This window comes from Balaenoptera borealis, assembly GCF_965194805.1.
Source record: "Balaenoptera borealis genome assembly, chromosome: 13".
NCBI classification, from domain to species: Eukaryota; Metazoa; Chordata; class Mammalia; order Artiodactyla; family Balaenopteridae; genus Balaenoptera; species Balaenoptera borealis.
In genome coordinates this window covers 52,315,301-52,331,562 of record NC_138870.1, presented here as the reverse complement: position 1 = coordinate 52,331,562, position 16,262 = coordinate 52,315,301, and the positions used below count along the sequence as shown (strand labels likewise).

The 16,262-nt window shown below is 39.5% G+C and overlaps 1 protein-coding gene across 4 annotated transcripts in view; it reads right to left on the bottom strand.

The window, feature by feature from the left end:
* Positions 1–14,203, bottom strand: part of MON2 (MON2 homolog, regulator of endosome-to-Golgi trafficking) — a 147,739-nt gene extending 133,536 nt beyond the window's left edge. For all 4 annotated transcript variants that reach the window (XM_082351172.1, XM_082351173.1, XM_082351174.1 and 1 more), the window contains exon 1: positions 13,687–14,203. In XM_082351172.1, coding sequence (XP_082207298.1) covers positions 13,687–13,797 — 111 coding nt within the window. In that variant the 5' untranslated portion in view covers positions 13,798–14,203. The remainder of the gene's footprint in view (positions 1–13,686) is intronic.
* Positions 14,204–16,262: the final 2,059 nt, after the last annotated feature.

Below are 16,262 nucleotides of genomic sequence, written 5' to 3'. Positions count from 1 at the left end.
CTATGCCACAGAACTGTGGTGTTCAATATGGGAGCCATTTGGCTACATGTGGCTACTAAGCACTTTATATGTGGCTAGCCTGAATTGAGTTGTGTTCTAAGTATAAAATATACACTAGATTTTGAAGACTTAGTATGAAAAAAAGAATGTAAACTACCCCTTAAATATTTACATTGATTAAATGTCGAAATGATATATATACTGGGTTATATATATACTGGTTTGAATATACTGGGTTAAATATATATTATTAAAATTAAATGTCTGTTTCTTTTTACTTTTTTAATGCAATTTAAAATTACATATATGGACTGCATATTCAGCCCACATTATACTTCTACTGGACACTGTTGACATAAAATATTGATATATAACATCCATTACAGAAACTCAGGACATTTTTACTATCAAGAAATATGCCAATTTTATACTGATCTCCATACCTCCAAAAATAATAAATACTCATATATGTTCAAGTTTTCCTATTAATTTGCTTGCTACTTGTTCATTGATTTTATCTCCTACTGTTTACTAAGGGACAAGTGGTAGCAGGCTCTAAAGGTTTAAAAATAATTATGGAAGAACCCAGTGTCCTTTGGGTTATTAGGTTGAGAACCAGTGGATTAATGCATAAAACAAATAACACATTGTAGGCTATACAATGTATAGCAGACCTTCGTCATTTTGTTGGCTTCCAAGCACGTGAAGCCCTTGCCTGTGAGCGGAGAACTCAACTTCATGAGTTTTGATGCAAGACAGAGCCTATCTTCCACTATTCAAAATTTAAAATGCCAGATACTTGTTTTCCCACATACCCTGGCAGCCTCTGACTATCCAAATAGGCACACCCGCCAGGAATTTTGAATACGGAGGCCAGTGGCACAGAAAAGCAGAGACAAGATGGAATTCTGTCTAACAGCCACAGTGGAGCCAGCATCTAGTTTCCAAGGGCAGTGACGGCAGCAGAACCAGTGGTGGCATGGGGCGGCCAGCACAACCAGCAGTGCAATCTAAGGCACCCAGTCACCGTTCAGCAGAGACAACAGTAATGGTCTCAACTGGCAATGAGTTTTGCTGTGATTCTTAGCTGTTCAGCCTCCCTTCGTTCCTGTAATTTCTAAGGCTCGCTCCATCCAGCCTTCTACCAATTCTGTGAGCCCCTCAATGTTTTATCAGTAAACTTAATTTCTGCTTAAATCAGCCCGAGTCAGCTTTCATTGCTCACAGCTAAGAAGCCTAATGGATACACCACAACTTACTCCTACAACTTTAAGAGATGGAAATGTCCCACATTAAGTGAACACAGCTACTAGCAGGAAAATACAGTCAAAATAAATTACTCCAGGGAAAAATTATTGATTTTCTGATTATCTGGGGGCAGTGCATATTAGAAACACCAGGAGCCTTAAAAAAAAAAAAAAAAAAAAAGCCTGATGCCCAGGTTGCAACCCATTTCAATTAAATCAGAATGACTGCCAGTGGGAGTCAAGCACTGGTATTTTTTAAAATCTTCAGGTGATTCCAATATGCAGCAAAATTTAAGAGGCTACTGTAATAACATAAGCAAAAGATGATGGTGGATAGGCCTGAGGTGACAGTGACTGAGATGGTAAGGAGTGGTCAGATTCTGGATACACTATGAAGATATACAAACCATAACAAATTTACTACTATAAAAATTCAGTAACACCGAAATTATTATGTATACTTTGTTATACTCATACACCATCTCAAACTCTCTTAGGTAATTTTCTTACTGAGCCAACTGAAATTAATCTGTGGTCACTGAGCTTTCTTCCATCATCATTTTCAAATGTTCAAACTCTCCCCCTCCTTACTATGGCCCTATGTACCCTGCATATGCTCAATTCAGTATTTCATTCTATTTCAGTATCAACAGAGACTGATCAAACTAAACCATCATAAATCCCAATGTAATCTGTCCTAACTTCCTGAATTCTAGTCAGTTTCCAAAATCAGTCGGGTAGCATAGTGGATGCTAGATGCAGGTAAAGGATTTCAAATTTGCCAGACACTATTTTGATTTCCTCAGATAAATAAGAACTGACCCATGTATGAATCATAAATAAGTTATAAAAAATATATATTTAACAAATATTTTTATATGTACACACGATAAGGAAAATAATGGGTGCTTTTTCCTTAAGTAGTTCCAAAGTAACAAGTGTTTTAAAAGACATATAACCAGTATTTTCATTCAAAGACTCAAGAAATCACCAAAAGGACTGTTACCTCAGATATAATTAGAACTATCTCACAGCTCCTAATTTTTTACATCCAACTTTCTATTGTCAAACTCTGAAACTGTACCATCTTATTCTCATAGGTACCCTGTGTTGCTGGAAAGTTTCACTATCAATGTTTATTGACAACACTTGTATATCACAGTCCCCCTAGTCACTGCAGTGCTACTTCATACCTCAGCCTAGCCTACATCTTTAAGTGTCCTGTATAAATGCAAGTATTCAGCCCAGATTTCCTTCTATTTATCAGAGACTGTCTGTGTGAAGAAGAGTCTTTAACTTCTTGCTTTAAAAGTAACCCCTACTCTGATTAGATACTTATATATCCATAGGGGAACTACTCAATTATTTTTTATATATATTTTATTTATTTTATTTTTGGCTGCATTGGGTCTTCGTTCCTGCGCGCAGGCTTTTCTCTGGTTGTGGAGAGCAAGGGTTACTCTTTGTTGCGGTGCACAGGCTTCTCATTGCGGTGGCTTCTCTTGTTGCAGAGCATGGGCTCTAGGCGTGAAGGTTTCAGTAGTTGTGGCACACGGGCTCAGTAGTTGTGGCTCGCGGGCTCTAGAGCACAAGCTCAGTAGTTGTGGTGCATGGGCTTAGTTGCTCCGCGGCATGTGGGATCTTCCCAGACCAGGGCTCGAACCCGTGTCCCCTGCATTGGCAGGCGGCTTCTTAACCACTGCGCCACCAGGGAAGCCCCTCAATTGTAAATATAGTTATTTTTTTCCTGAACTGGCCCTTATGGAAAAAAAAAAAAGTGCCAGTTCTGTAGACTTGAATAGGGATGATATAAGTTATGGTGGGTAACCTAAAATCTCTATTCCTGAGGGCAATCTATGAGTTGGGAAACAAAACCAGAAGTATTAAATACACTGCAGCATTTAATATTTGTTAATCTTAAAATTAATGTCTCTCAAGAAATATTTTTCTTCTCTTTCTCAAAATTTTTTGCTTACCCAAACAGACACACCCACCAGAGACTCTGAATATGGAAGCTAGCAGTATAGAAAAGCAGAGACAAGAGAGAATGCTGACTCCTCTTTCAAGAGCACACAGAATATCCTTGGCCTCACTTCTCAATAAACTCTTCCTGGGCAATCTCAATCCTATGGTTTCAATTACTTTCTAAAGGCTGAAGAATCCTAAATTATATTCCTGTCCCTTAACTGTCTCCTAAACTATAAGATTTATTAACCTATATATTTTAAAGGCACCTTAAATTCCAAATATTCAAAACGGATGCTATTATCTCTCACACACACACCCCCAACTTCCACCTCAGCCCCAGAAAAACCTGTTTCTTCTTCCTAACATCTTTATTTTTCCGAACAGCGGCAGCACACATCCAGTCACTGACCAGACACCTGGGGTTTCTCCCTCATCCCACAAATATAATCAGCCACAAAGGCTATATAGCGAACATCTCTTATACTCTTTTTTCTTCTCAAATGCCACTTCTACACCTTAGTTCAAACTTCTCATTATCAACCTAAACTAAGAGATTTCTCTATTTCAAATCTTGTGCTCCACCCATCCACTGTCTCAACTCTTCAGTGGTCCCCCAGAACCCACCTCTACTAGTGTTTCTCAAAACTGAGTAGTGTAAGGACATCTTTTAAAAGTAAAACAAAAAAATCTCATGGACCTATCCAGTCACTGACAAATTTAAGTATTTATAAATGAAATTAGGAATAAACTCCTTATTTTTATAGCTCTTAAATTATAAAGCCAACACATTCACAATAAAGTGAACACTAAGTTAATGTGACAAATAAAGCTTTGCTGAAATTAAACCACTGCTAACAACATGAAGATAGTGCAGGTTTTTCTGATTTTGGCACTCCTGTAGTACCATGAGCAGTGACAGAAATAATTTTTTCCATCACCTTCTTTCCATGGCAAGTATCAAAAAGCCCTTCCATCTTTGTGGATTGTCTATGGTTTGTACCTATGGTTAATCCCACTCCTCCTACGACGTGTCTGTTTCTCTACTCTAGCTGTAAGCCCCATGAGCATAAGAAATATATTTCATTCATCTCCCCGTATTACTAATGCCTATCACAGTGCCTAGCATACAGGGGCTATGTAATAAACATTCCTAAATAAACAAATGAAAAGTTCTAAACAGAGGGAGGGACTTTACTGCCCACTCACTGAAAAATAAAAATACGGAGGAAATTTGATCCAGAGATTCACAATGTCATCAGGACTGCAGTTTCACTTCTCTACCATTCTCTTGGTTCTGTCCTGTTCCCTGGGTAGGTTCATCCTCAGGCTGCTCCCAACCTTGGCAATAAAATTAGTTACAGCCATTCTACACCTCACAACTTCATATGACACTATCCAGAAAGAGAGAAAAGGTCTCTTCCAGTAGCTCTTGAGGAAGAGAGAGGAAGCTTTCCCTTTCCAGGATCACTCACTGGCATTATGTGACTTGGGCAGAAATAGAGGTGGGGATGGGGAGGGTTAAATTAGATTAAACTAATCAAGGTATCCTGGAGCAAGGAATGAGATTAATTCATCTAAATTCAAAGGGTTGAAAATGAAGGAAGAGTGCAGCCTACCATTGAAAGAAGCAAGAGGGAATGAATGCTAGGAAGGGAATTAGCAAATGTCCACTACTAGAACCACATACAAATTTACAATAATAATAATACTGCTTCTCTTCACCAAAGCTTGTATGTTGTATTTTTAAAAACAAAACAAAAAACATATTTATTTTTTATAACATCTATGAGAGTAGAGCCTCAAAATTAGAAGAAATTTACCAAAGCTCCAAATTAATTATTCACAGGATGTAGCATGAAACAAGAGCTAAAGAAGAAATGTGAAATTCAAGTTAATGGCAAGTTAAGGAGAATAATGTACTCAAAAGATACTAGGGAGGTATGAAGCTGCCTGTAGACTTATGATTTCAGATGTCAGGTAAAATCAAAAGACCTAAAGTCAAGTCCTCACTTGGGAATACCTAATAGATCTAGAACACTCCCTAGAGGACAATATGCTCATTAAACAATTACTACATTGAAACCAGTAAGATTTTCTTCTGTAACATGTAATTAGTCTAAAATCCCAAAGCTCTGAAAAATATATACCTATATGGCATCCTATTCAAAACCTCTGGACTAAAAAATAAAAACAAAACAAAACAAACAAAGAAAAACCTCTGGCTTCTAGGAAACAAATTTCCTTAAGATACATATCAAATGAAAGACTGAAGTGCAGATTACATGTGGATAGCTAAAAATATATATGTGGTATACCTACATATATGGTATCCCTTTTTTTTCCTTCTTCAAAAATTTAATCTCCAACAAGTATCTAATTAGCACCTCTCAGATATACAAATGTTTTGAACTATGATGGACAGAAGGATAAACAAAGATGCAAAACTGACCCTTAAGGAGCAATTTAGAAAAGAAAATACCATAGCAGAAGGTAAAAAACATAAGAGTTATAAGGGTGCTCGCTTCAGCAGCACATATACTAAAATTGGAATGATACAGAGAAGATTAGCATGGCCCCTGCGCAAGGGTGACACGCAAATTGGTGAAGCATTCCATATTTTTAAAGATGTTAAAAAAAAAAGTTATAAGGAAATAACTTATAAAGTAAGCTTAAATGAAAGTTAAGAAAGCAGAAGAAAACATATTAGCTTGAAAAGTCTGGGCTGGAGCTGCAACTGTTCTTGCCCCAGCAATCAGCTAGTACATGGCACACAGCTGGTGTTCAAAAATTATCTCAGGAACAAATGAATGAATATATGAATGAGTGAATGAGGGAAGAAATGAGAACATTATCTGTAAAGTTGGTTCATTCATGCAACAAATAAATAAGCAACATGGCTTAAATTAAAGGTAGAATTTTAACTTTAAAAAAATGGAAGGAGGTGATTCCAGGACAGCAAAAGGAACCTCAAAAGCCACAGCATGGAAGAGGGAAGGAGTATTTGGAGAATGGGCATATTTGGCATATGAAGAGAATATGGGCATATTTGGAGAATGAATGGCAGGCAATAGAGTTTGGCTGAATTATAAACACATTTGAGGAAAAACTGAGGGTGATGAAAGAAGGTTGGGAAGATCAAGAAGGTCTTAAATGCTATGCTGAGGAGTTCCATAAGTACAGAGTAGCCACTGAGAGTTTCTGACCTGTTCAGGTACATTAATCTGGTGGTAACATGGTCTTTTGTGACATTAATGCACATCAAAGCTCAGTCATAAGATTGAAACCTGGAGCTAGAATAATAGCTAAGAAAATAGAAAAGAGGTGAGATATGTTAGAAATTACAGAGCTGGAAGGAACATCTGACAATGAATACAATGTAAAGAGAGTTGAGGGAGAGAAGACAGCCACATATAACTAAGGTAAGCAACAGTGATAAATACCATTAACAGAACAAGTGAAATGTGGGGACAGGACAAGTTTTAAGAAAAGTAAGTTCAATTACCAGAAGTTCTATCTGAAGTATGTGAAAGATACTCTGGTAGATATGTTTAACAGATAGCTGGGAACACAGGTCTAAGCTCAGTAAAGAGAGCAGAGTTAATGAAGTAGACTTAGAAGTCATCAGCACTGTAGTAAGGCCAGAGCAATGGGAGTAGATGAGAGTGCAAAGGAGATGGGCACAGAGAAAGAAGAGGTCTCAAGACAGAACTTGGGATACACCTATATGTAAAGAAAAAGAGAAGGAATACTGAGAGAGGGAGGAGAAATAGAAAAGTAGAGTGTTGCAAAAGTCAAAATGAGAATGACAAATAGCAACAAATAGCCATGTTGCAATAGAGTCAATGGATGCAACATTCCTAACCTAGTGGAAAGACAGTATTTTACTCAACTCTTGAGTTAACTTCAAGAAGATAAAGGCAGTTTCTCATTGATTTTTGTATTTCCTGCCATGATTTACACTTAAGAAACTAACTTCTATTAAATGATAAGAGTAATAGCAAAACCCTCTATTTTCTACATGGTTAAAAATAAGCTACACTTCTATAAAAGAAAAAAGGAGGAAAATATTTCCATTTTTGGAGACTGTCTTCCTTTTTGGTTTATTAGCCTGAAACAATGTTTTATTTCTTCTATGTCACCAAAGCACAATGCTAAGAAGATAATAGCATTCTTTTTTGACTAAACTATGTTTTCATTGACCTTTAATCTCTATTCATTTTCATGAAAGTAAAAATACAATGGTCAAAATCTTAGTAAAAAAATAAGCTATGTATGCTTTACACTTTAACAATAAATTTCAGTGGCTATGGTACTAACTTTCATAAATATATAAAACATGTTATAGACTAATCAAAAGCTTTTTAAAAAGCTCTCATTGTAAAATGCTCTTAGAATACTGCAATAAGCTTGTAAAATTTTCCTAGATGTCCTGGTGAAAATGTTACTGCTTAAACCGCATAGCACAGGGAGATCAGCTCTGTGCTTTGTGACCACCTAGAGGGGTGGGATAGGGAGGGCGGGAGGGAGGGAGATGCAAGAGGGAAGAGACATGGGAACATATGTATATGTATAACTGATTCACTTTGTTATAAAGCAGAAACTAACACACCATTGTAAAGCAATTATACTCCAATAAAGGTGTTAAAAAAAATGTTACTGCTTATATTATTCTCGAAGTTAACATCTAAAATATTTATCAGAAGAAAATGAATTTAATAGACCGTAGGAATCTAATGTACCTTTTCTGGAATAAAGTCAACAGCAGCATAAAAAAAAGAGCAGAGTCAAAATCTAAGATCACTAGCATGTCTACATAACTATGTAAAATTGCATTATACAGGAAAGTAAGTCTTGACCAAAATAATTTATAACTCCTTACCACATTTGTCATACTGTTCTGACTAGTGTTGACACGTTTTTTGAATAAATTGTGAAAACTAGTTTATTTCAGTGTATAAAACATGGATTTATTCTTTATGCTAATGAGGGAAAGAACACAACTGGCTGTATCATGAGCAAATTTCTCTGACCAACGTCAACAGGAAGAAAACTATAGTACGTTATAGGATACTAAACAAAAACAGCTCCCAATTAAGCATGTATAAATGATCCAGCCCTCATTCTTCACTGTCATAAGGTCCTGAAAACGAGATCTTCACCCTAGCGGAAGAGCCAGCTGACTTGGGCCTCAGTCCCCAAATAGCTGGTTGAAGGGAAAATCCTGTCATGGTAAGTAGAGGGCATCTCTCTCACCAAGGGTCCCCGCTCAGCCAGCTAATGCATAAAAACACCAGACACTGAGGAACTCTACCACAGGAACCTTTGTTTTTATAGGCAAAAATCCCTGCCAACCAAAACTTAAATGTATAAGAAGAAACAAGGTACATAGCCTGGGAAGACTACTTGTACTTTATAATATACACCCTTACTGATTCCACTTCATTTAAAAAGAGAGAGAAAAAAACCATCCTCAATCCTAATTCTAACCACCTCAAGTCAAACGACCTTCATTCCCTTTCCTCTTCTATCACCCACTCCCTGGACTTCATCATCCTCTAGTGCAGCGTCACTTGGCAATCTGAAATCCAATATCTCCACTTTTGTCCCTTTTGTCCTTATCCTTCTAGCTCTCTCACTCCCCAAGACCACTGCTCTTGGATTAAAGTGTTCCAATTCAATTAAATTGCTGCTACTCCCTTAACCTTTCCATCTTCCAATCAATCAAAGCTGTCTTCGATTGCCTTCTTTGGGAATCCAACCTAGATCTCATGATCCATCATCATTTCAACCACTTTTCCTGCGAAGACTCTTAAGTGTTCCAAGTCAATTTCTCCTTCACTTCTACAAAGTGATCCACTGCTCCCCTCAAACTTCCTACCTATCACTATTTTCACCACAAACTACTCCTAGCAACAAGCTTGTTTCCTATCTTAACAAGAAAACAGAGGCCATAGGTCAAACTGTCCACAACTTCTTATCCCTCCATTATGCCCCTCGTTCAAATTTATTACATTCAAACCATTTTTTTCTTTTACCCTTCTTCTGTCAGAAGATAATGTGTCCCTTCTCAGATTGAAAGCCAGTTCATACACTTAAGCCCTTGAAACTCCAGCTTTCTCAGGGACCTTGCTCTAGCCAAGTATTCCCTTTCTCTCCCATATCCCTAACCTTAGTCACCCCAGCTGCCTCTTTCCCTTTAATGCTGTTATTTCCCAAAGTTCCTCCTGATGTTCTCATTCTATACACTCTTCCTGGACCATTTTATCTACTCCTATGGTTTCTACTAACATGTATAACCGATACTCCTAAATCTAAAATTCTAGACTTCCCTCTTAAGTGCCAAACCATCATTTTCAAACACCTACTGATCATTTCCACTTGGATGTCACACATAAATCTTAAACTTAATATTCATGACTACTCATTTTCTCCAAAAACATTTTCTCCTCTTAGTGATTTACCCAGTTTCCCAAGCCAGAAACCTGGGAGGCATCACAGATTTCGTTTTCTATGTTATAAAAAGGTCACTGTGCCCTGGTAATTTTACCTGCTAAATCTCTCTAATCCATACTCTCTCTTTCACCCATGTCTACCACAATGCAAGCAACTTTCTGTCTACCCCTACTGCTACCTCAATGCAGACAATCATCTCTATAAAATTTGCTCTCTATGCCTCAATCTCAATCCTCTCTAATTCTTCCCTTCAGTACTGTTACTGTAATGTTACTGAATATAAATTTGATATTACTCCCTCTCTTAAAAAGCCTTAATGGCTTCCAATCACCTTCAGCATGAAATTTCTTTTACGTGGAATACAAACGTGCTATTTCCTCTGCCTAGAATGACCCCCTTCTTCTGTTGGCTGGCTTCTACTCATCCTATAAAGACTCAGCTCAGGAATTACAAACTCGCTCTGACCACACTTCTAGGCTCAATTAGATCCCCCTCATCTGTTTCCACAGAGTAGTGCCTGCCAATAGAAATGACCAAAAAGGTTTTATTCGTTAAATACATAAAACCTCAGAGTTTACTGCCTCTGAAGGCCACTGAATGAATATCAATTACACAAAAGTGATTTTACAAAGTTTTAAAGTAATTTTTAAGACAATGAAAAAAAATTTTTCATACAAATATTCCAGAACAAATTAGCTAGTACGCCTATGCTAAAAAAAAAAAAAAAAAGGCTTCCCTGGTGGCGCAGTGGTTGAGAATCCGCCTGCCAATTCAGGGAACATGGGTTCGAGCCCTGGTCCGGGAAGATCCCACATGCCACGGAGCAACTAAGCCCATGCGCCACAACTACTGAGCCTGCACTCTACAGCCCACGAGCCACAACTACTGAGCCTGCATGCCACAACTACTGAAGCCCACGCGCCTAGACCGCATGCTCCGCAATAAGAGAAGCCACCACAATGAAGCCCGTGCACCACAGTGAGGAGTAGCCCCCGCTAGCGGTAACTGGAGAAAGCCTGCACGCAGCAACAAAGACCCAACGCAGCCAAAAATAAATAAATAAAATAAATAAATTTATTAAAGAAAGAAAGAGAGAGAGAGAGAAAGAAAGAAAGAAAAGTTATACTGCTGAAGCATGAAAATTCATATTTAAGGAAAATGAGAAAAAAGAGGAAGGACTGTATTGCTGTTATTATTTAATTACTATCTTTATTATAAAATGACAAAATGATATTATAGCCACTATAAAAACAACTTAATATGCAAACTGTTTTGTAAGTGAAAACAATTAAGATGGAGAAAACTGTAGAAAATCCAAAGATAAGTAATAAATATCAGTAAGTAAGGCGTTACCCTTTATCAACACTCTTTTCTTCTGTTTTTGTAACAGATTTGAAATCTTAAAAAATCCAGCTTATTATTAAGAAAAATATTAGAGCCAAGCACTATGGCCAAAAAGGTAGAAATTATTAATACTTAAAGACTAAACATAGAATGTCTCACTTCATTCTACCTTGTTTATAAAGTAATGGAGAGGGACTTCCCTGGTGGCACAGTGGTTAAGAATCCGCCTGCCAATGCAGGCGACACGGGTTCAAGCCCTGGTCCGAGAAGATCCCACACGTCGCTGAGCAACTAAGCCCGTGCACCACAACTACTGAGCCCGCGCTCTAGAGGCCATGAGCCACAAGTACTGAAGTTCCCGCGCCTAGAGCCTGTGCTCCGCAACAAGAGAAGCCACCATTCGCCCCAACTAGAGAAAGCCTTCACACAGCAAAGATCCAAAGCAGCCAAAAAAAAAAAAAAAGTAATGCGGAAGGAGACCAAAGCACATGTGCAGTTAGCACTGTATTGTATTAAGTTCTTGAGTAGGCTTCTAAGTAGTTCAAAATGACTATTTTTCAGATAATGTTTGTGAAGATACTGGGAGGATGTTAACCAGCAAATCAGTATACAGATGGAAAAGCTTCTTATACTTAGAAAGGCTTTGCCTTAGAGTCTACCAAGCACACTTCTCCCCTGACACCCACCCTCTTAAAAAATAACTACTACTAAAAACTTACCAGTTCTTTTAAGAACAAAAGTCAAAATACAGCACTGCTATCAAATTACCAGGGGAAATTTAATTCAGCTAAAATATTTCTTGAAAGTCAAGCCTCCCTCCTAAAAAACCATCACTATTAGGCTAATTACTTCATTCTTGTTTTACACTTGTGACACAGTCAAGGTTTTTTTTTTCAATTCCTAAAGGACTGCCCTAAGCATATTAAAAGTGCCACTGGTTAAGAAGTCAAAGTTCTTATATCCAACAAATTCTTGTGGAGCCTGTACTATACACAAAATTATGTATCAGAGATAATCACACCAAAAGTTACTTTTGCCATAACCTAAAAGACTAGGTGCAATTACTAAATACCTCTTTAGCTAAGGTTCAAGTAAAAAAAGCTAATGAGCTTTATTGAAAGTTCCTAGATTAGAAAGGGATTGAGTTTTAGAACTTTGTAAATTAGCTGTTTGGAGCTCTGAATGCATTTTCCAATAGAAACAATGTAATAAACGGCAATTAAATCCGCAAGCCAGCCCACAAAAGCCTATGAGACAGAGGAATCACAATTTTTATATGGATTATAAGAACTGGGGATAGCCGGTTCTATAAATTATTGTTAAAATTACAAAACAGGATTTGAAATTTTCTAATTTCCTTACAATTAGAACAGCCTATTTCTTTAAAATTATTTAAAATGGCCAAATTCTTTAAAATACTTTTTATAACTTTGAACAGATCATATAGAGAAAATAATGAAAATCGATATCAAAACAAATTACTGACTGTCTGAAATAAAACTTATAATAGTCATATTTCCAAAAGTGGCACATCTGGTTTCCATCATTGGGTAGGTAATATTTTCTTACTTTATTAAAAAAATTACTAGATGGAGTTTGTTGAAGAATGATGAGACCAAAGCACTTACAGAAAAGTTAAGGTTCCTTAGAAGTCTAAAATTCAAACTTTACTGGGTAAGTTCTAATTATGAAATTGCAGGTACTCCAAACTACATTAAATAGGAAGAAATATAAAATAATTGCTTTTACAAAAATGTCACTGAAATATCTTATTTCAGAAACGTGAAAAGAAATTGAGTAGCATCTTTAAAAAGTTTAAGAGAAATAAAATGGCATCTTAAGATAAAAAGCCAACAGAGACTAAATGTTAATAATTTCTATTCAGGAACTATTTGGAGAATTTAATTTGTATTTATTATTAACTTGAGCCTATTTAATAATATGTTTTTTCCCTCTTAAGACTTTCTCACCATAATGTAATAAACCCACTATTTAACCCTATTTTACATCTGAAAGAAAACTGAAGCTCAACGAGGTTAAGTAAGATGTCTTTCTGTTTTGCTAGCACTTAAATTCAGGTGTATTCTATTTGAGTCTAAGCCCAAACTTCTCAGTACAGTATTGCTCATAACAAGGCTTAAATGGTTCCTGTGGCTCTTCACTGTTTGTCCTAAGTCAGGTGTCTCTAGATAATTGAATACTTCATGAGATTGATAAGAGTTAAGCTGCATGACCCATGACAAGAAGGAAAGCTACTTCCAATTGAGCGATATATACTATAAAGGCAAAGGGGCACAGACTGTACAACAACTATGATTATTAATTTTTAGAAGCAACAAACATAAGTTTCTGAATCCTGCCGTGACCAATTTCGTGTTTGAAAACGGCCAGAAAAAGGGAGGGTACCATACACCTAGCTGAATTCGCTGAATCGGCTCACGCCGCGAACTTCGTTCCTAAATCTGGTGGACAGGACGGTAGAGAAAATGAAAGCGCCTCACACTCGCCAAAGCAAACTATAAAAACGCTTGTGAAAAACCCACCGGTTCGTACATCTGGAAAGGTGGAGGGCCAAAGGGGAATCAGACAGGGCTGGAGGATGCAAGTGAAGGACGGGGTCTAACAGGACCGGCTATGCTCACCGTGCCTTCTCCCGAAGTCGCCCGAAGCTTACCTCCTTGACAGGTGGGAATTTCTTCTTGCATTCCAGGGACAGGGCCCGCAAGTCGCTCTGCATATTCTCCAGCAGCTTCTTAACCGCCTCGGGGCTGTTGGTGCCAGACATGATCCACCAAGCTCCGTGTCAATTTCTGAGCGGCGAAAACGAACTCCGGCACTTGTCAGCTCCGTGGGCGACAGGCAGCTCCTTCCAGGCGCCTCCGGCCCTTGGGCTGTCCGCCTCTAGGGCTCCGCGGGGGCTCGGCCCGGCCTGGGCAGCGAGCCCGAGCGCCCCCGACAGCCTCCTCGCAACTCCCCCGGCTCTTATCCGAGGGGCCCCCGCAGTCGCCCCGCCCCGCTAGCCTCCGCCGGCTCTGGCAGAGGAGCCCACAAGGTGGGCAAGTCCCTCCCGCTGACGCAGGCCGGGCCACACCGGTTGTCACCAGCCAAGCTGGTGAGAAGCTTCAGCGCTGTCTCCCCAGACCTCCCAGACTCCCCGACGCCATTAGCCGAGTCGCCCACAATTCCGAGCGCGGCCGGGACACGTCAGCTGCACTTCCGGGCACCGCGGCCACCGCCTCCGCCGCGGCCAACCCGGGCGGCGAGCCTCAGGCAGGGCGTGGCCAGGGGCGTGGTCACGCTCCGGGCAGGCCCGGATCAGGCCCGGGGAGCTTCACGGGGCCCCAGCTCCCGGCCTCCGAGCCGGCTTAAGGCGCAGTTTGCCTCGAGATTTGCTTCCTTTTAGGTGACAGGTGTCTGAATAGAGCCCCTGGTACTCGTTGTTGTACCTCTTTGCGTATGTTTGTGTTAAATTGTATTTCGGTGTAAACAGTTTGCTTCCTTTCGGATTAATCTTCATTTGTCTTGTCCCTCTTCATTTCTGCCCCTTCGAATCTCGGGGCTAGTGGCCCCAAATCAACGCTTACCTTCTGTTAATTTTTTCCCCCCTGAGGACCTAAATTGCAATTCCTCCACAGAGTTGTACAAAGCATGCTGGTGCACTTACTGCGGAGCAGTCACTTATTTTCCTAATCTGTGAAATGGAACATTAAACTGCCCTCTATTCCAAACCCTCCGCTGGTTTTCCATTTTACCCAAAGTAAAAGCCAGAATTCCTCTTTTCACCTACCTGGCGCTCTGCGATCTGTCTCGCCTCCTTTACTGCGGGTCTGTCTCCTCGCTAAAATGAAAGTTTCAGAAGCGTTGGGCTTTTTTTGTTTTGTTTTGTTTTTTTCTGTTTTGTTCCCTGCTGTATCTCCAGTGTTTAGAACAGTGCTTGGCGCAAAGTATTTGTTGAATGAATGGATACCCTACTGAAAACAGCATTTTGATGCTCAAATAAGGAACCCATATAAAAGCCTTCATTAGGTCTGAAGTGCCAAATACATGGGAGGCAAAGATAAACAGAAACGTCATCTGTGCTTCTCCGAAGATCCAGGTCAGTATACTTTTGCCCAAGACATTTCGCAGCTAATGAGTAGGAAGCAAAGAAAGGTAGAGGGAAAGCCTGAACCAGGGTAAAGGTAGGAGATGAAGAAATGAACACCTTCAGACAACTGAGCTAATGACACCTTAACAGGACGGAAGACAGGGACCTATGAGATTTTCAGTGGGTGGCAGTGTTGATTGTAAAATAAGAAGGCCTTGCGCCACAAGTAATTTGTAAACTAATTTCTTTTTTTTTTTTTTTTCCTCTGAGACAAAGCAAAGCAAGGGTGAATAAAGGTGGCAGATGAGGTAAAAGTAGGGAGGTCCTAGAACAGTAACTTGGATCATTTGTGCCTATCACACAACTTCTGGGAAACTTGACAGCTGTATTAAAAGATGTGAATTTAGCAAAAAAATAAAAATAAAAGCTTCAGCAGAATTGTCACAAAAGCAGCCACAGACAATGTGCAAAGGAATGGGCACAGCTGTGTTCCAATAAAGCTTTATTTCCAAAAAAAAAAAGGAAAAAATACTTTGGCAGAATACAGGAATATGTGGCAGATGTTATTCTTGAGGTCCCAGGGAGCTTTTTAAAAATGAGCCTCTAATAACTGGCCTAGTAATCTATGACAAGGGTCCCCAACTCCCCAGGCCATGGACGGGTACTGGTCCACAGCCTGTTAGGAACCTGGCCACACGGCAGGAGGTGAGCGGCCAGCAAGCAAAGCTTCATCTGCCGCTCCCCATTGCTCCCCATCGCTCGCATTACCACCTGAACCATTCCCCCCGCACCATCCGTGGAAAAATTGTCTTCCACGAAACCAGTCCTTGGTGCCAAAAAGGTTGGGGACTGCTGCTCTAGGATCAAGATCCCATCTAGTGCCTTTTCCTATGTAGCCAATTTTTCTATTGAAATTTGTTTTTTTAATAAATTTATTTATTTAATTTATTTAGTTTTGGCTGCGTTGGGTCTTCGTTGCTGTGCATGGGCTTTCTCCAGTTGCGGTGAGCGGGGGCTACTCATGGTTGCAGTGCACAGGCTTCTCATTGCGGTGGCTTCTCTTGTCGCGGAGCACGGGCTCTAGGCGCACGGACTTCAGTAGTTGTGGCACGTGGGCTCAGTAGTTGTGGCTTGTGGGCTCAGCAGTTGTGGCGCACGGGCTT